At 39.8% G+C, this 20,020-nt stretch overlaps 2 protein-coding genes across 3 annotated transcripts; one reads left to right on the top strand and one right to left on the bottom strand.

Moving 5' to 3' along the window:
* Positions 1-647: 647 nt before the first annotated feature.
* lhfpl5b (LHFPL tetraspan subfamily member 5b) lies at positions 648-5,468 on the top strand. Its single transcript, XM_063464698.1, has 3 exons — positions 648-1,163; positions 3,625-3,861; positions 5,375-5,468. Exons 1-3 carry the CDS (start codon positions 755-757, stop codon positions 5,383-5,385), a joined length of 657 nt encoding a protein of 218 aa, XP_063320768.1. The 5' UTR covers positions 648-754; the 3' UTR covers positions 5,386-5,468.
* Positions 5,469-5,550: 82 nt separating this feature from the next.
* On the bottom strand, positions 5,551-19,959 carry srpk1a (SRSF protein kinase 1a). Of its 2 annotated transcripts, none has more exons than XM_063463282.1 (16): positions 19,864-19,959; positions 19,160-19,214; positions 14,160-14,287; positions 13,746-13,854; positions 13,517-13,604; positions 13,140-13,227; positions 12,532-12,638; positions 11,504-11,669; positions 11,392-11,417; positions 11,032-11,254; positions 10,545-10,928; positions 10,263-10,363; positions 9,843-9,950; positions 9,536-9,605; positions 8,420-8,512; positions 5,551-6,929 (listed from the first exon to the last, which is right to left on the bottom strand). In XM_063463282.1, the coding sequence occupies exons 1-16, from the start codon at positions 19,874-19,876 to the stop codon at positions 6,745-6,747; spliced, it is 1,944 nt and encodes a 647-aa protein (XP_063319352.1). In that variant the 5' UTR covers positions 19,877-19,959; the 3' UTR covers positions 5,551-6,744. The 2 variants fall into 2 exon arrangements, with proteins under 2 accessions (XP_063319352.1, XP_063319353.1); XM_063463283.1 differs by lacking the exon at positions 8,420-8,512 and adding an exon at positions 7,251-7,343 and having other exon boundaries at positions 19,864-19,957.
* Between the last annotated feature and the right edge of the window lie 61 nt (positions 19,960-20,020).

Below are 20,020 nucleotides of genomic sequence, written 5' to 3'. Positions count from 1 at the left end.
TTATGACATTTAAGGAAACTGGGGAAAAGAGGAGTTGGTAGAAAATTAAAACAGTAAAAATGTAACAGTTAAAAAAACAGAGTGTTTACTGTTTATATTTACCTGTGGTTGCACTTTGGGCAACACAAGTAGCTGTTTACTTTCAGAAAATAGAATTATAGAAAAGGATTACAGTGTTAAAATCAGGCTTGTGTAGGCTTTATGTAAATAAAAGCGTATAGTGTGACAAATCGATTGCCTTGATACTAATATTTGAAGCAGTGTTCAGGATAAATAGTTGTGTTTTTAAGCTTTTTAGTTAAAAGTTTGTAATATTAAAGACCACGAAGAACTTTCTTTCACATTAAAGCGGAATCAAATGGATGAGTGTCCTGGCTGTGTAATAATAACTGTTGTTTATTTTAACCTCGCCTGTTCTTGCCTGCATGAAATGAATTAATTAGCTGTAACACACAGCCCTGTACGGCAGTTCATTCAAATGCGCTGTGTTAATTTACAGTAAATTATTTTTAGTAACACTGTATCTTCACACCAAGCCTGATCAGGTAGCTGTCAATCTGTGACGTCAGAGAAACGTCATTAATTAGGGAGCTGTGGCGCTCTCCAGGGTGCTGAATCCTCAGCCAGTCCACAGAACGACCCGTGTGTGTCTGTGTGCGTTTATAAAGACTGCGGGAATATCCTTCCAGCTCTACAAACAAACCTCTAACAGAGCTGCTTTCTTTCAAAAGGCCGACACAAACTTTTCGCGGATATGGACCTCCTTCCAGCGCAGGAAGCTGCCAAAATCTACCACACCAACTATGTGAGGAACTCGCGAGCCATCGGCGTCATGTGGGCCGTGTTTACCATCTGCTTCGTCATCATCACTGTGGTGGTCTTCATCCAGCCCTACTGGATCGGGGACAGCGTCAACACCCCGCAGGCCGGCTACTTCGGCCTCTTTCACTACTGCATCGGCAACGCGCTGACCTCGGAGCTCACCTGCAAGGGCAGCATGCTGGACTTCGCTTCCATCCCCTCACCGGCCTTCAAGACTGCCATGTTCTTCGTTGGGACCTCCATGCTGCTGATTGTGGGCACCATGGTCGGCTTCAGTTTGTTCTTCTTCTGCAACGCTGGAAACGTCTACAAGATCTGTGCATGGATGCAGCTGGCCTCGGGTGAGGGACAAAGCGAAGAGGGTTGGTTGTAGAGTTGTTATTCCCTTTACTCAACTGCAGTTGGCAGATTATTAGTATAAACTAGCTTTTCTCAAAAACGTTTATTTGACACCTATAAACAGACAGATTCCGAATTACATTAAAAAGTATGAGCAGTGTAAGTAATCATAAAACTGGTTTCACCTTCATCTTTAAGATGTTTTGTTTGTTTGTTTGTTTGTTTGTTTGTTTGTTTGTTTGTTTGTTTGTTTGTTTGTTTGTTTGTTTGGAGGGGGGGGGGTTACAAGCAAGAATATTGCTATGTATGGGTCATTGTTCATGACACTATGCGATGATTCATTAAACAGTAACCAAAGATAATTTTTAGCTTTCGTCTTTTTATAGTTTGCAGTGAGAAACTAACACTAAACTCACTAAACTCTAAGATCAGCTAGAAAAAAAAAATACCGCAGACATTTAAAGCTGATTCTAAACAGTCCAGATGTGACAGAAGTGCAGACTTTGATCTTTAATTCAAGGGGCTTATTAAAAGTATTACAGCCGTTTATAAACATATTCCAACATTTTTCGTAGCTGAAAAAATGTAATGGACAAACCAATGCATTTTTGTTTTTTAATTCTTGGATGAAAATCCTTTGGAGTCAGTGACTGACACGGACGTCACTAAATCCTCCCTTGAGGTGCTCTGCCAGACCTTTACTGACCTTCAGCTGCTGCTTGTTTGTGGGTCTCTCTGCGTTCAGTTTCGTCTTCAGAAACTGAAAAGCATTCTTTGTGGGTTGTGATCCAGTGACTGATTTGGCTGAAGAATATCACATTTCTTTGCCTTGCAAAACTCTTGGCTTGGTTTTTCAGTATGCTTTGAGTCGTTATAGATGTTTACTTGGATCCTTACTGCCAAGTATAATGTGGCTTTATTGTTCTTGAGTGTAACCAGTGGTTTGTGCTCTTGATGGTAGACTTTGACAATGGCACACCTATCTTCTCAAGAGACAGCCTGACTTGGTCAGATGTTGGGAAGTTGTTTTTCTTAACCATGGAAATAATTCTGTCATCGTCCACTTTAGTTCTCGTCTGAGGTCTTTCAGGCCTTTTGATGTTGTTGAGTTTAAGAAGGTATCAGATTGTTGATACATTGTTTATTATTGATGGGGTTTTTTTAGCCTAAGGATGGCCTTCTTCAGTCTTTATGTTTAAAATTACAATAAAAGCTATATAATATAGATTCAATACTTTGAGTCAGCTTCAGAGATTATGTCTGCTTCATTTGTCATGAAATAACAAGGCAACAGGTCTCACCTGGCCATGAAAGTGCTTGTCAGTCAGTTGTCAAAATAATTGGAGAATTGACTGACAAGCATTTTCATGGGTAGTTTCTGTAAATGGGGGATTGAGTATAAAAAACAGTTCATGCAAAATAAAAAGAAAAAATTAAACCCCTTGAATTAAAGCTGAGAGTCTGCTCTTCAAATATGCTGACCTTTTGATTTAAAATTTACTGTGATTGTGTAGAGAGGAAAAACTGTACACATCTCATCTTCATCCTACAAACTATGCACCTGACTGTAGTTTACTTTTAAGACCAAACTTTAGTACATAAACATTTTTTGTTCAAATTAAATCCTAAAATGTCACAGTATGAATAATATTGATGCATCACCTGGTGGATCTGTTAATACAATGGAAACAGACAATGACAGTGTCAACAAAAGTTCTTGTGACCATAAATTACCAGTTTAAATAGAAGTCTGATGAGGTTCAGTTCATCGGTTTTATTATAACTATTCTTAAGTAATAGCCCAAATATTTCACCACCTCAATACCAGAACTCAAACTAAAAGGCAGCTGTAAAGGAGCCACGAGACCTGTGCTTCTCTTGTAAGTCAGGTGTGAAACAATGAGCTCATCCCGTCACGGTTCGACTTCTCACCTCTCCAGTTTCAGGTGTGATGTGCGTTTGTTGTGAAGGTTGTTCTTCGCCATGGCCAATAAGGAATCCTGTTTCAGCCCAGACTCTGACACCTTCGATAGCAGATCAGTTACCTGTAACAAGATCAGGTGTTGCTGTGTCGTTAACTGATCTAAATTTACACCTAAAAGCGTACGAGGGCCAGGAAAACTAGCCACGATAAAAGCTTGTAAAACTTTATGGGCATCTATCTGCAAACTCACATTCTACTGTAAGTAGCTTTTGGGGAAGCCCAGAGGAGACGTTACGGGAAGAATAGCATTTAAGATTTAAGAACTTTCATAACGGTACATCGTGCAAATGGTTCCACAGAGCATCATCTGCCTTGCTGAGCCATAAATAAATAAAAACTTTGGCACTTTATGGAGGTACATCATGTCTTATCATGCACTGGGGGCTCCAGAGCACCAGATTATAATTATTTATCAAAGTAAGAGCACACAAGAGGTAATTATTACAAGGCTCTGCCATTTCCATGTCCTTCCCCCGCAGGTGTGTTGATGGTGATGGGCTGCATGATCTACCCAGATGGTTGGGACTCTCCAGAGGTGAAGAGGATGTGCGGCCAGAGGACAGATAAGTACACGCTGGGAAACTGTACGGTGCGCTGGGCCTACATCCTGGCCATCATCAGCATTCTGGACGCCGTGCTCCTGGCATTGCTGTCCTTCACACTCGGCAACCGGCAGGACAAACTTCTGCCAGATGACTTTGAGCTGGAGGGAGCAGGTGAGGGCTGTGGGGTGGTATGCAGACTGAATGCTGGGTATAGAAACAAATATTTTAATGTGTCATAGCTGGCATAGCACAAGTATAATGTGTGACATATAAAACAGCCACATTCCTTTCAGACTGGCTTGCTACAAGGTCCTGCTGTTGTGCATGCCTGCTCTCTGTTAAGGCTTGAGCCATCATTAGAAAAAATTGCTTCACCTTAAGAAACGTATCCAAGATTGGAGATTTTTCTGCAGTTTTTTATATACAGTCGTGTGAAAAAGAAAGTTACCACAGGACTCTTTGCAGGCCCGTGAAAAACTAAGTACACCCCATGTTTCAGTATCTTGTAGAAGCACCTTTAGCAGAATTACTTGAAGTTGTTGTTTTCCGTTTGACTATATCGGTCTCTCATGTGTCTGTGGAGAGATTTTGACCCACTCTTGTTTACGAAAATTGCACTTCAGTTCATTGCATTGTACACAGATCTCTAGAAATCCCACCACAGTATTTGAGTCAGGTTGAGGTCCGGACTTTCTGGGCTTTCAGTTTGCCATTACAGCTGTTTTCTTGTAGATTTGCTGCTGTGCTTGGGATTCTTGTCATGTTGAATGACCCATTTTCGGTTCAGCTGTCAGACAGATCCACCACCGTGCTTTACAGTTGGTATGAGGTGTTTGTGCTGACATGCCATGTTTGGGTTTTTATGAACCACCAAATATCTTCACTTTGGTCTAATCTGTTGACAGGACATTGTGCCAGACGTCTTGTGATTAGTTCAGATGCAACTTTTCGAAGCTAAGTTGTGCTGCCATGTTCTTTTTAGAGAGCACAGGCTTTCTTCTGACGATCCTTTTTTAATTGTACTGTCATGAACTTTAACATTTAGCTTGCTAACTTAGGCCTGTAGAATCTGAGATATAGCTCTTGGGATTATTTGTAGTTTCTCTGAGCATTGCATGTAGGTCAGACCATCACATTGGTCTTGTAACCCTTCACACATTGATGGGTAGCAACAATTCCTTGTAATGTCTTTTCTCTTTGTTAAACACCCAATTGCTTCAGATCTGCAAACTGCTACAACTTCTTTTATAGAGCCACTCACTAAGTTATTCAAGTTGGCATTCAACAAATTAGTAATTAGGTTAAAAAGTTTTTATCCATAAACTTTATCAAATGAGCAGTTTTACAGTTGATTTGTGGCAATAATTTGCCCAGTGTCCCAGTGCCTGAAGTCCATTAAATCTTTTTCTTGTTAAATCTGCTCCCTTTGGGGCTTACCCACAGAAAATCATTTTCCTCCATCTCACCGGATCCCTAGCTTTCTTCTCTGTTACACCAACTCTCTCCATATCCTACTTTGCTACACTGATTAATTTTCTGTGTGCTCTTCCCCTTTACCTCCTGCCTGGTAGATCCATGTTCAACATCCCGTTTCCAATATATCCAATCCCTTCTCTGCACATGGTCAAACCATTTCAGTCCTGGTGTCCACAAACATCATTTTTCTTTTGTTTCTCTTTTACAGAAAACCCCTGATTGAATCCACAGACCTTCAGAGCCAGTGTGAAATATCATGATGCACTTTGGGTTTTCACCTCTCATGCCTTCTAATGTTTACTGTGGTTCTGATTAATAAGATTTTGTGCTTCCTTATTTTACTATATTTAACAATACCCAATAAACAAGCCCACCAAAATCATGTATTGTATGAAGATCTGTTTTATTGTATGGTGTGTTGTACAGCTTTGTAAGTCGACAACTCACACAGAGTTTATGTTCTTAAATCTGACACCAATGTAAGTTTTTGTTTTTCCCCCCATAGGTTTCGACAGATAACATAGGTTACTTGGATATGATCTGTTTGGGACACCATTACATAACATCAGATCTCACCATTTCTATGGTAAAAACAGTGACATTATTGAACAGTTGACCACACATACAACTGAGCTCAAACACACCTTCCATACGCTTTATTAAAACGCAGCTACCCAGCTAAACAATTTTAGCTAAGATATAAGATTTGTTAAAAACTGTACATAACTGTAATATACATCAAGGCAAACTCTTTGGTACAGATATATACAGTTTATTTTCACTTTTTTTTCTCCTTAAGATTGGGCTTCTTAACATGTTGTCTTGTTGAAACCTTTAAAATACTATATACCTGAATTGTAATAGGTGGATGAGAATACCAGCCTCCCATGAAAATGAAAGATCCCTATTATAATTAACTAAGGATACTAAATACCAGGTGACAACGGAATCGATATGGCTAAACATGACCTACTTTAATCAAACAGTGACCCTGCCTGAAGAAATGCATGAAATGAAAGTTACCCAAAGTCAGTGTACATGTCAGCCCAGTGTGAAACTTCCTAAAACCTTCATTACAAATACAAAATGTATTTCAAATGTTGAATGAGATTTGCTTTTTTTTTTTTTTTCTTTTCTTTTTTTTTTAGTCACTACTGAAAAGATGTGGGAAAAGAGTTTTAGAGAACAAAAATGACCAATAAAGGCTACATATCCTTGGTTTGTTCAGGTTTTAGTGCAGGAGTGTAACAAACAAGGATGAGTCACTAGCAGTACAATGACAGACTTCCTTAGGAGGGTGAACGGAGCACAGCAGTTGGAGCCAACATGAGCACAAAGTAATAAAAAAAAAATCCACTGGATTCCTGACATCACACTGAAAACCAACTAATGCAAAGCAAACGTACACAGAAGCATTAGCTCAAAAACAAGAACATAAATTCAAAACATCTAACAAAAAAAAGAAGAAAGAAAAAAGAAAAATAAATATCCATCTGATATGCCCAAACTGGAAAGTGATCTGTTGCAGTCTCTGGAGGAGGTGGGAGGGAAGGGAGGTTCGATAGCTGGAGGTGTCCACTAGAGGGCGAGCCAGGGGTGGCGCAAGCACTCTGCGGCCGTGGCTCTTTTCTCTGGAATAAGCTCCAGCATGGGAAGAAGGAAGTCAGTGAAGCACTCTGCTTCTTCACGGGGCCACTCGTATTTGTCAATCAGCACCTCCAGCAGTCCCCACGGCTTCAACTTAGTGATGTGTTTCAAATCACCTGCAGACAGACAGCACTGCATCAGAACCACACCACTACAGAGTACAACAACTTCCCCATTTTAAACTTCACTTCAAGGGCAGTCATGTCTGCAAAACTCCACATACAGTCTTAATCGGACAAATGACACTGATTAAATAGTTACCTTGTAATTGCTTTTTAAAGAAGGCCTGTTCTTTTGAACTGTAATATCCACTGGAGACATTTTGACATGTATATTCAAATGTATGAATAAGCAGCAATTGGGATTCAAGTAGGGAATGTTCCAAAGCACAGTCAGTAACTCTCACTCGAATCTTGACAGTAAAGCTTCCGTTTTACCTTTCTTGGTGAAAAAATCCTTGGAATATTTGCCGGACATTATGAGTTTGCGTGGGACACTCCCCAGCAGCTCAATGATCAGTGCTATATGGTCTATACAGCAGACAGTTGCAAGAGAAAAGACAGACAAGACAAACAGATTCATCAGACAGTGGACCCAGTCACAGGCCCACTCTGGGTGTGTGGGTGGAGGGCAGAGGGAGAGAGAGGCCTGGGTGACATCACACACACACCAGCCTCACTGTTGGCAGAGGACGAGGTGTAAAGACCAGAAGTTAGAAAGTTATAAAACAGAGCAGTAAGGTTCATTAACCTTTAGCTCTTTTTTTATTGTTCAGTTTGGGGTTTTTTCCACTAACGTTTTTCAGACTCTGAATAGGGAACAAAAACAATTCCCACCACAAATTCACCCTACAACTAGACTACCAAGACAGGCCCAGATAATGAAACTCTGAAAAATGTCAGAAAAATACATCTAAAACTGGCAAACTTAAAAAAAAAAAATCATGTTTTTGTACTTCGTGTTAATTATTCATCAACTTCACTGTCATTTCATCCGTAACTGTAACAGAGGTCTTAACATTTGCAGTAACCTTGGTACATATCAACAAAACAACTCCCACTCAGGGACCTTAAAAAGTTTACATCAAGACTGTCAGTTAATCCCTTATAGACATCCTTAATTAAAACCATCTTACATCAATTATCATATTTCTGTAAACGTGTACTTTGAGTACATTAAAAGTTTATATTCTGACATAAATACACTGACTTATAAAAGTAAAGGGTTCTTGCCTTTTTTGCCCCCTGTGATTGGTTTCGTTAAATGTAACTGATTAAATTACATTTATAAAAACACTGTTGTTGCGCAGTGGACTCCATGCAGAGGAAAAAGGTCATTCTGAATCTCCTCAGCAGGGACCAATACAGCATCAAGCACCTAGCCAAAATGTCTAAAGGCAGTGTACAAGGCTCTGCCAGGCAGTCTTTGGCAGAACAACACTTGAATCATGATCAGTGGTTCAAAGAGGCTGACATTTATTGGTTTCTTGCTTTGATGACGGGCCTGCACAAAACCATTTGAGTGTGCTGACTGAAGTTAACCTCCTCCCTTGACCCTCCTTGTCCACCTTTCCCAGAGTGAGCCAAAGACAGAGGTGCTGGCGTACCTCTCTTGGTGAAGTATTCCTGTGAGTATTTTCCACTCAGAGCATAGTGTCGGGGGATTTTACCGAGCAACTCAATCAAGAGAGCAAGATGGTCTGGAAATGAGGCACATCAGAGGAGAAGAGGAGGAAGATGGGAAGTCACAGGGAGTTTGGAGAGGAGATGGCAAACAGTCAAGTGGAACAATGTATTAGGAACAAAGGATGATGATTATGATGATGATGATGACGACAGCCTAGTGTTACAAGTAGCACATGTATCAACAGCCTATATTAACCTACTGAAAACATCTGAACACATGGAGCTCATTCACTGTTGTATTTCAGAAAAATGACAACTATAAAGCAAGATGGGAAGTCTGCATTAAAGCACAGCCCTCAAAGCTATACAGTAAAACATAAAAAGCAGACTGATGCAAGTTTACTAAAAATCTAATAAAACGTTAAACACAAAGCATTTATAGAACAGTAAGCCATGGTTTATGTGGCAGCAGGTGAAAAAGCTGAAGGATGTTCCAGTAAAGTCAAAGTTAAAGGTCAGCACAAAGCAGACATGCCAGAGCAGAATCAAGTTAATATGGAAACTTTGAGCTAAGCAGCAAGCCAAAATTCCATTTTCACCTTATGTTTCAATTAAAACATGAGGTGAAAATGGATCAAACATAAAGTATGAGTAACCAGGAGGTGAGGAAAAGGTGAGAAGAGAATTGAAGAGATGGCCCCATCTCCAGTGCGGTAAAAAAGTGGCTCAAGTTGTTAGACAGGAAATACACACAGGAATGCTCATACTTTTCAATATTTCTTCTGAATTCGAAGCCATTAATGGAGCACCTCATTAACATGTTAACACTGTGCAAAGTGCACTGTAACTGGAGCTCCAGTGAAGGTGAGGACTTGCATGCATATTGGACATTTTAAATAATTCAACAGTTCAACACCGATAAGAGAAGATTTAACAACACTGTGGTGCTTTTAACAGTAGCAGTAATACTAAACAGAAGTCCCACTCACTAGTGAAACACATTTCAATACATCTACTAAATCGAGCTCTGAGAATTAATGATCTAGAGTTAAAACTTGTACTTTAAAAACAGAATGTACAGGAAGACCAGACAATACCTTCATCTCTGGAATAATCTTCCCCAGAATGTGGTTCAAACAAGTAGTCCCCTGTGGCAAGCTCAAAGGCCTGAGGACAATACAAACACGGGGGGGGGGGGGGAACAGTATGAAGCCATCTGTCCAAATCTCAATAAATCCCTCCCACCACTGACTAGACTCTCATTACACTACTTGAGTCTTTAAGATACAATGGATTTTTTTTTTCCTCCTTCAGATAATTTTTTTTGTTCTATTCAGTTTTTTAGGGGAGTTTAAGCACATTTTGGCACTATATAAATAGTTTGATGCAGAGAAAATTTCTCACCATACAGGCTGTGCTCCAAATATCAGCTGGTGTGCTGTATCCAGAACCAATAAGTACTTCTAAAGACCGGTACTGTCGTGTCTGGATGTCTTCAGTAAAGTGCTTGTGCTGAGAGGAAAAAAGACAAATACGAAAACACAAACGTATAACAAGCAGGTTTCATCATGTGTAGCGATAACACACTGAAAAACAGAAATATTTTACATGAGAATAAAAATTATTGAAATTATAAATGGACTCTATGCTCTATTTGAAATCTGGATCACACTACCATCTGGTAAATGATTTCTCATTTAAAACCATAAAAAGCAGGAATACCGAAACATTACTTTCAGTAGCTAGATGACACTCGATGTGTCCCTGGCTGTACCGTTTCATCTCTTATGAGGAAATCCCTTTGGTCATTAGCAGGCTACTCACCACCCAGCAGGCATTTCCCAAATCTGCAATCTTGACCTTGATCTTGTCTGCATTGAGTGGCTCAAGTGGGTTAACTAGCAGGGATCCTGCTGTCAGCTTGCCTTTATAAAGCACAGAGAGAAGCAGCGACATTGAATAAAACAATGGGATAAACACTGAATAAATGATAAGTATAATCATCAGTATTTCAAAGTTCACATGGTTTTTGTTAAATTTCCAAAGCAGCTCAGTTACAGCAAACAGCTTCTAAAAACCTAAACCAATCGATTTCGGTTCACTGACCATTTCTTGCATCTTCCTGGTTTCTATAGTGACAGTTGGACCCATCCTCTCCATCTTCTTCTAAAATGCCTTGTTCCAGCTCTCCGTCCTCCAGCCCAGCAGAAAATCGTTTCTCAGTAACTCCACGGCTACGAGCCCCAGTTCCTTTAGTCTCTGTGTACACCTCATTGAAATCTGTAGACTCAACACCGTTGTACATGGAGTGGAGAGGAGACTCCACGTGTTGATCCTCTGGAGAGGCACATTGTTCTGTGCACTCTGCATTGCCATTATGTTGGTCTTCATCGCTATGCTGGAAGTCACTCTCCTCCACATGGCCATTACAGTTCATTTCAGACAGTTCCTCTGGTCCCACCCTCATGTGATCTGCATTCAAAGTGCTCCCTGAAAGTATCAGAAAATGTATTTTCAGTTGATTCATATCAGATTTTTTGGCTGCTTTGCAAATTTTGCAGAACACATTACTTCTCTGATGTTAGCTTCTTACCATCTGTTTCCTCGTTTCCTATCTCCGCAAAAGACACCTGTCTGAGAGGCGCACAGGCTCGTCCCTTTTCAGTCTGTGGGTCGTCTTCATCTTCATCATCCTCTCGTATCTCTGTGGTCTTTTCCATTTCCTCAAGGTCCATGATGCACTTCTCCAGCAACTCCGCCTGCCGCTTCTGCTTCTTTTTTAACTTCTTCTTCTTGTTCTTGGACATTTTTACTGTCTGTCAAAGACAAAAACAAAGGAAAGGTTTGCACATTTGTAGGACTGATTTAAAAGTAAACTAAAAAAAACAAAACAAAACCTAAAAACATATGAGGCTAATATCTAAGCAGAGAGTAAAAAAAACAAGTCGTGTACCTGTTTTGGAACTGGTGCTGTGCTTACTGTAAAGAGAACATGAGATAAGTAAAAACCTGTACTAAACCTATGAATGCAGATATAAAAGAGAGTGTGCATGCACATCTCATACTCGCTGAACCAGAGGGAGGAGGCGCCCCAGCCTTCTGCCACTCTGTGGCTTCAGCTGCAAGCCTCCGTACGTAAGGCTCATCTACGCTCATCAGGATGTTCTCCGGCTTGATGTCTGTGTGGATAATATGACACTTTGTGTGCAGGTAGTCCAGACCTTGGAGAACCTTAAAAAAAAACAAAAAAAAAACCATACATTAATGGAAAATGGTTATCTGATTGTGTAGATCAAATTAACCAATCAGACTGACTTGGACACAAAACCTTTACCAACTAAACTTAAGGAAACTTTAAAAAGAAAAAATATATTGCGTCAATTTTCAGGTTTTTCTTTTCTTGGAAACAAATATACTAGCTTTGCACAATTCAGAGTTCATAAATAATCCTTATTAATCACATTTGGCTTTGCTGCAGCCCCTCAGTTTATCCTCTCTGAAACACAATATTTTAGCTCTTCTCCCTTTAAAGGAAAGGAGCCAAGACTAGAAAAAAAAAAAGTCTTAAAAAGAATCCCTAGGGCAGTCTGAAGCCGGAGCGTTTGGTTTGTAGTTAATACACAATGATACTATCATTATTTTAAACCTTAGTGGTGCTTATTGAAAATCCATCCATGTAACAAACACAGCATATAACAGAACATAAAGAGAAAGCATAAAAGGGTCCCTTTAAGAGAACACAAAAGCTTAACAATCTAAGAAAATTTTAATAAAAGGAACATTTGCTGTTTTTCAAAGGACATCGAATAAAAAGCTGTGGAATAAACAACACTAATCCACAGATGAGCTGTGCAATTAACTGCTGAATTAGTCATTTGTTTAACCATGAAAAAAAGCCCCCTTAGTTTTGCCTCACTCCCCATCTGTTTTGTTAAGCAGCTTACTGTTAATATGTAAAGTTATCACAGCTTCTTCTACCCTGACTGTTTTCCATCCATCATGCAGCCTGCAGGCTACACAACTCTTGTGAACTACTGAGCCTTAATGATGAGTCATAGGCATTCAAAAGGTGTGCCTGTGGGTCTCACTTTACCTGTCGTATGATGCTCTTCACACAAGCCAGGGGCAGTCCTTGGTAGTTTGATTTTATTATCCATTTCAATAAGTGATGTCCTAACACCTCAAACACCATGCAGACGTCTGAAGATTGGAGCAGTTAAGATGGCAAAGTAATACCGGTAAAGCAAAACTGAAAACAAAAAAAGGAAAAAACAACTGCCTAAATGAGGAGTGGCATTGCTTATGCTGAAGACAGGACACGTAGATGTGCAACCCATACGCTTTTGTTAGAGCCTCTCGTGTTACAGCTACAGCAATCCCTCAGGCATTCAGGGGATCTTACCCAACTAAAGTGTTGTGATGGGGGTGGAGGTCTGTTTGGGACACATAAGATTCCATTTGTCACACCCTCACCTGTTGTTTACTTTCTTACTTGCATACAGCTTTTTAGCTGACATGGACACGAAGGGAAAGAAAGTTCTGTACATTCAAAAAAAAAAAAAAAAAAAAAACATTTCTAATAAGACTGAAGTTTTTGTTTTGGGGTCTTTTCCCCCTCCCAGCAGGAGGTAATTTGACAAATCAAATGTGACTAATAATAAAAACCAGGAAACATCTGTTATATCTGGCTGTGAAGGATACGAGTTCCATTGACGCCAGAGATCTTGAAGTCATCTAGAAGCTGGACTACCATCTCTCGGTTGGGATCATTCGTGTCAGAGTTTCTTACCTACAGACAAAAAAAAAAAAAAAAAAAAAAAAAAAAAAATTGGTGTGGGATCCACACACATTTACATGTAAAACTGTGTGAACATGCGTGCTGGAACGCATGCAAGCCGAGTAGATGAATAATGTGTAAAAGCTGTAGTGTAAGCAATACCCTGCTGTTCTTGCACCACGTTGCTGTACGCTCTGATGCATCTCCAGATATCCCCACAACTAATTAGTGAACACTTCCTGGGCCTACTGATTAGATATTTCATCAAAACCTACTGTATGCAATTAAATCTGATACTCACAGATCTGAGCAGTTTTATCTCATCCAGTGCTGTTTCTGTGTAGTGCTCCGCGCTCTTCACCACCTTCATTGCAACAAACCTCTTTACCCTGCAACCACAGAATGTAATGTTCACTAATAGGAAGCAAAGTAAACAGTCTCTGAGCCAGCTGCTGCTGCATCTGGAATCCAATGTCAAGTATCAAAAACAAAACATGAATTACAAATATGCAGTAAAGTTTTTCTCATACTGAATATCCCAGGCGAGCCACACGGTGGAGAAGTGTCCCCAGCCGAGCTTCCGAATTACATGGTATTTTCCATTATAAAGGTCTCCTACTTTCACATGGTGGTAGCCACCTAAAAGATAAGAAATTCAAGCTGCTTAGATAAATAAAGAGGTGAGAATGTATGTATACAGAACAGCCAGTGCATTGACATTCACTGTTATAACAGGTCACAACTAACCAAAGTGACACCATTTATTGAAACAGTCATACCAAATATTGATCTATCTGTTTAAACTAAGGTGTGAATTGCCAATACTCTGGTATTGTTTTTCTACTGGGGAAAAAACAAACAAACAAAAAAACTTGAAAGAGTAGTTAATCAAATACAGTGCAATATAGTGTGCCTTTGAATGCAAAAAGTAAAGAGGAACCCACCTTTGCAGTAGTCATTGGGGTCCTCCTGCTCTTCATCATCAGAGCCAAGAATCTCTTCAGGTTCCTCAGGTTCCTGAGGGGAGGCTTCAGCCTGAGGATGCTGTCGAGCTCTGGGATTGGCTGGCTGCCTGACGGGACAACAACAATTATGAAAGACGTCGATGGAACAGAGTTCTGATGCATTTACCGTCCATTTATCAAATATTAGCTCAACAATAAGGTGTGCCCAGGATGAGAGGATTTTATTACAGGACATGCGGATGAGACTAACTGAACAAGACTGCAGCTCATTGATAACCGATGAGTTCGACTCTTCTACATAGCAGGAAATACTCAAAGCTCAACCTTTTACTTCCAAACACTGCTCAGCACTGCAGAATTGGTGAACAGCTGTAGAGTTTAACTTAAACAGATGCATTACAAAAACCAGTGGGAACGTTCTCCTGCCTCTCCTGGGATCTGACCTTAATTGGCTGAAAAGTAAGTGGCATTAACTAGCTAGCATTAGCAACTGAGTAATTCACTCTAACACTAATACTTTACTGAACAACATAATCATGTTAGCTAAGCACCAACATAGAGTGTGCCTGCTCTGGATGATCAGTCACAGTGACGGACATAGACGTTTCAAAATCACCTCTTGTATAAACGGCTAACTAGAGACAGGAAGAACTTGCTCATCAGCCAAGTTTTTTGTTGCATAAACATAACCCATATAACACAGTATTTATTAAAAAGCCTCTCACACAAAATAATCAAACATGACAAGAACCACTCGTTCTTAAACAGATGACACCAGGGCTGACCGCAAAAAATAAATAAATAATTGGTGTACATTTGGTGTATGTATAAAGCTACAAATAGACAACTGTTTTATAAATCTATCATAAAGGAGGGTTATAACTGTAAGCATCCACAGTCACATTTCAATCACTGTGAAAATGTGAAATGTCAACAACAAATAAAATTTTACTCCAGGGTAATATGTCATCTTTCATTGCAGACTTCAATTAACCCTCAACTACCTCTTTAAAAAAAATAAAAATACCTATGTGTAATATGAAGAAACTATGAATTAACTTGGGTTGAGGTGAGGACTCCTCATGAGGTGACAAGGACCTTGCTTTGTGCACTGGTGTTGGAATAGGAAGGAATCCCCAAACTGTTCCCACAAAGCTGGAAACATAACATTGTCTTGGTATGCTGAAGCATTAATAACCGTTTTCCCACTTGTCCCTACTTGGGGCGGCTCGACACAGTTTTTAGAGTTTTCCATTAGGTGGTAGTACCATGGTAATAGGCATTTTAGTACCTACTAATTTTTGAAACCTGGCAACGAGGAAAATGGAAAGAAAAAAAAAAAAAAAAAAAAAAAAAAAAACGCCCACTGTGGTCCCTCGAGATTGGCAAAAAGTTGTACTCCGAGCAGCAGGTCTATGCTCTTCCATTGTTGTGGTGTTCATGTCACATACAAATACTCCACGCATGTTAAGCGGTACTTGATTGTAATTGAAAATGACCGAAATGGAGTCAAATCATGTAGGTACTAGTGAAAAAGGGCTATAAGAGTTCCTTTCACTGAAACTCAATGGCAGAGCTCAAGTTCTGAAAAAACAATGTTACACCATAATTCCTTCCCCAACTTTATACTTAGAACTTATCTGACTGCATTGTGCCGTTTCTCTGGCTACTCCCAAACCCAGACTCATTCATCAGATTACCAGACAGAGAGAACAGCATGAGTTTTCACTCCAAAAAAACTCCACTCCTCTAGAGTTCAGTGGCGGCGTGCTTTACACCACTGTATCTGATGCGCTGGACTGTACTTGGTGACATGAGGCTTGGATGCAACTGCTCGCTCCTGGAAACCCAGTCCATGATGCTCTCTGTACACCATTCTTGAGCTAATCTGAAGGCCACGTGAAGTTTGGAGGTCCGTAGCGAGTGACTCTGCAGAAAGTTGGTGACCTGTGTACTATGCACCTCCGCATCTGGTGACCCTGCTCTGTAAATTTATGTGGCCTACCACTTAGTGGCAAACTTGGTGTTGTTCCCAATCGCTTCCACTTTATTATAATACCACTAACAGTTGACTCTGGAATATTTAGTAATGAAGAAATTTCACAACTGGACTTGCTGCACAGATGGCATCCTATCATGGTACCACGCTGGATTTCACTGAGTTCCTGAGAGCAAGCCACTGTTTCACAAATTTTTATAGACGGTCTGCAGGTGCCTTATTTTATACATCTATGGACATGACTGGAACACCAGAATTCAATGGCAGAGTGAGTATTTTTGGCATGCAATGTTTTGGCATATGACCATTTTTGACCATAAATAAATAAAACAGTTTTGAAGTATTACAGTAGTTTGACAGTTACACTTAACCAAACATAAACCCACATTAAAGGCAACTATTTGCAAGGCAAAACAATAGAGCAGCAGCAGATAAAAGTCCATTAAAGTCATAGCAGGCTGTTAATTTGGATCATGTCCCCTTGAAATTAAACCACAAGTTTCAGTGTAATTGCCTCCAGTTTCTTGCTTTGACCTTGTTATCAGTAAAGAAAGATTAATGAGCGACTGTTCCAACCAAGTTTAATTAGTTTTAACAAAATAGCAAGGTGTGTCTAAAACTTTGTTTCAAACAAATCTTGCAGCTATCTAAGCAATATTTAACTATTAAAATATTCACAAACGGTTATTATATTAATAAAGACTCCTAAATGTGTAACCGAGTGCTGGCACAGTGACAAACTGCAAGCAGAAAATGTAAGCAAATACCATCTAAATCGCTGTCAACGTTTTTTATTTTTTAAAACTGGATTTGAACATCTGCTTTTAACCATAGTTTAAACCAAAACAAGAAGTTGGCTTGTCAAAACAACCCTACCACAATAATACCACACTGACACGCCTTCTGCCAAGGAATATCACACAACCAAATTAAAGAAAGCATTTAAGGAAACACATGCTGCACTCAGCATAGCAATTCAACTGTCACCATATGTTTGTTTCATTCATTTTACTGCAGGCCTAATGTATGTGTGTGTGTGTATCCGCATTATGAAAGACAACATCAACCTTGCTGAATCAGACTGAATACTGAGAAGTTTCCAGAATAAGGGGACAGAAAACTGTGGCTACATTACGAGCAGAAGTACAAGCCTGCAAGCAAATTATGTTCCAAAATTACTAAGTGAGTTATATGGTCATTGTGTCAAGCTGTCAGACAAATGAAATGTCTGTGCATATTACATTTTTCAAATATAAATCACTGTGTGCAGACTTTCATTTTGACTAAAACTCCAGCGACAGATTGATCAAACCCAACATAATGGAAAACAGGACAACCAATTCTTTTCTAAATGCATATTTGAAACATATTTCTGTATATTTTTTTCCATGGCTCTGCAAGCCCTAAATAACAGAACATATTCTTTCCATGTTTATATGTGTCACCACATACATTCTGGCTTTGCCAGTAATTCAGTTCCTAATATTTACTTGAAAGCCAAACAGCCTGATGTTACTTCCTCCACAGAGCAGATTAAGCCTGCTCATCTCTACTGAAGCCAAGAGAGCAGAGATCACATTCAACTAAATTCCTACAACTGGGCTGCAGTGTTTCACAAATGAGCTGCTGGTTTTCTACATAATCCTGCAACCTACTTCTTTGTGCCTGACATGGTCAGCTGAAGCGGTGCATCTTTGTCCAAGGATGACAAAATAAACCGATTCAAATAATTACTGAATTACTTGATATGAATCTTGACTTTCTAATCAAGCTTTAAATCTGAAACGCATTCATTATATTTTAAGTATTTTAAATCATAAAGCAGGTAAAAATGAGGCAGTAATTTAATACTGATTATCTGTACAGCTCTCGTGTTGTCTGCTTTAACATTTACATTGCTGCATTATTAACACATTATTTTAAAACATGTTTTTTGCATCTTGAGAGGTAAATGCGTGGCTTTTCAAATTCACTTCAAAATGCAAATAAATACATCGTCTAAATTACATACTCACTCATGCATTTTCATTCACAAAGAGAGAAAGCAGATGAAGCATATTTGAATGCAGAGCCAGTCTCAGTTAGTCATCCTATCATTATAAAAAGCTTTAATATTGGGTGTGTGCACCTCGTTTTAATGGGTCTCATCCTTTTGGGTGTGAGGACAAATGTCTGATGCACATTTTCCTTCAGGCTCTCACAGCACTTCAAAACATTAACCAGTCCACTCCATTATATCATCTGAGGTTGTTTTGTTCATCTATACATGCAGTGCTCATTGTGCTAGGATTACTGCAGAATGCAGCTGCTCTGCTTTAAGTTGCATTTAGTTTCTTGGTATCACATGATTCTTACGGCTAATAAAACATACAAGTATGAGCCATGAAGATAACGCTGTCAGGAGGAGAGTATCCTCAATGGTGCTGTTTTCAGTTAAACACCATGCTTCGGTGGGCTGATGTGGGCTTCTTCATTCTGTTGTTTTAAATATAGCACTGGCTGTTATGTAACGCTCTGGAGGATGCCACTGGTGCAGGCATGATTAGTAGATTGTTGGGCACACCAAAACAATCGGTACTGGAGATCAACGCTTGACAGCCCTATTTACAGCAACTAATCATTCAGAAATATTTTGAGGTGATCACAGTGTTTAAGTATTATATTCCAGGTATGGCTTACGGAGCACCCAAAACTTGTGTTTTTTGTTTTTTTTACTAAAGCACTGTAAACCGTGTTAAGGTTAGAGCAAAAATAAAAAGCTGTGGCGTGTGCAGACCAAAACAAAGTTTAAGTGCAAACAAGCAGTCAAAGGCTTTTCTAACAGCTTCTCCAATGTCAGAACAGCAGCAAATACACCAAAGTGCAACAAACAACCTGCTTTAATTGAGTACAGCTGACAAAATACTTGTTCATGTGCGGGTGTCCTGAAAAACGGGACACACATAAGAGGGAATTACGTTTAAATGGAGCAGTGACTCACTTTTTGTTGGTTTTCTTTGCTTTCACCCTCTTCTTCCTCGCCTGGAGTGCCAGCACTGCAACAAAAAAAAAAAAGAATAGAAAAAAGAAACAGGAGATTTTTTTTCCCCCATTGTCTGTTTGCCTTGTTGACTTCCAGCTGACACTCAATGCAAAACAAACGAAGCCATCTGAAATAAACAATTACCTCACTCCAACGTTCATATGCACCGTGTTGGGTCATGTTTGCACCTAACAGTATCTAAAATCAGTGTCAGTGCATGTGTCGGTTTGCCAGAATCCATCCAACGTTAAGTTACATCACTGAGCTTCCCACCTAGGCAACGCTCGTCTCAAACACGGTAATGTGGCGTGAAGTGATTTCAGCCACTACAGCGGCTAATTATGGACTCATACATGAATGCACGGTTACCGTGGCCGGTGTTACGGGCTGTGTTTAAAATGGAAGGAGCTGGAGAGCTAAATGTATCGAGCTAATCCTGACATGTCCTATTGAAGCTAAAGCTAACGTCTAGAGGGCTAGCGCTCCAGCTCAGTGCGCGATAGACGCGTTCAATTAAACCACGTATCACAATGTATGCTGCTCGGCGAAAAATAATGTTTTTATATTTGTCACTGCACGACAACATCGACTGTAACGGCAAACCGCACACACAATGTGTTACACCAGTCACACAGCGTGCAACGTGTCGCGTAAAGATTTACCTTTCCTCTCCATGTCGGCTGGATCCGTAGCTTAGCCTTTAGCTACACAGCCAGTGATCGAATGTTCCACGCATGCGCACTGGCTCGCTATGTCGAAGGGGAGCTTCCCTGGTGACGTCTCTGCCTGTGTATCAAACCGTTTTTATGGATTTTAGGG

This window comes from Pelmatolapia mariae, linkage group LG20 (assembly GCF_036321145.2).
Source record: "Pelmatolapia mariae isolate MD_Pm_ZW linkage group LG20, Pm_UMD_F_2, whole genome shotgun sequence".
NCBI classification, from domain to species: domain Eukaryota; kingdom Metazoa; phylum Chordata; class Actinopteri; order Cichliformes; family Cichlidae; genus Pelmatolapia; species Pelmatolapia mariae.
This window is presented reverse-complemented; position numbering and strand designations above follow the sequence as displayed.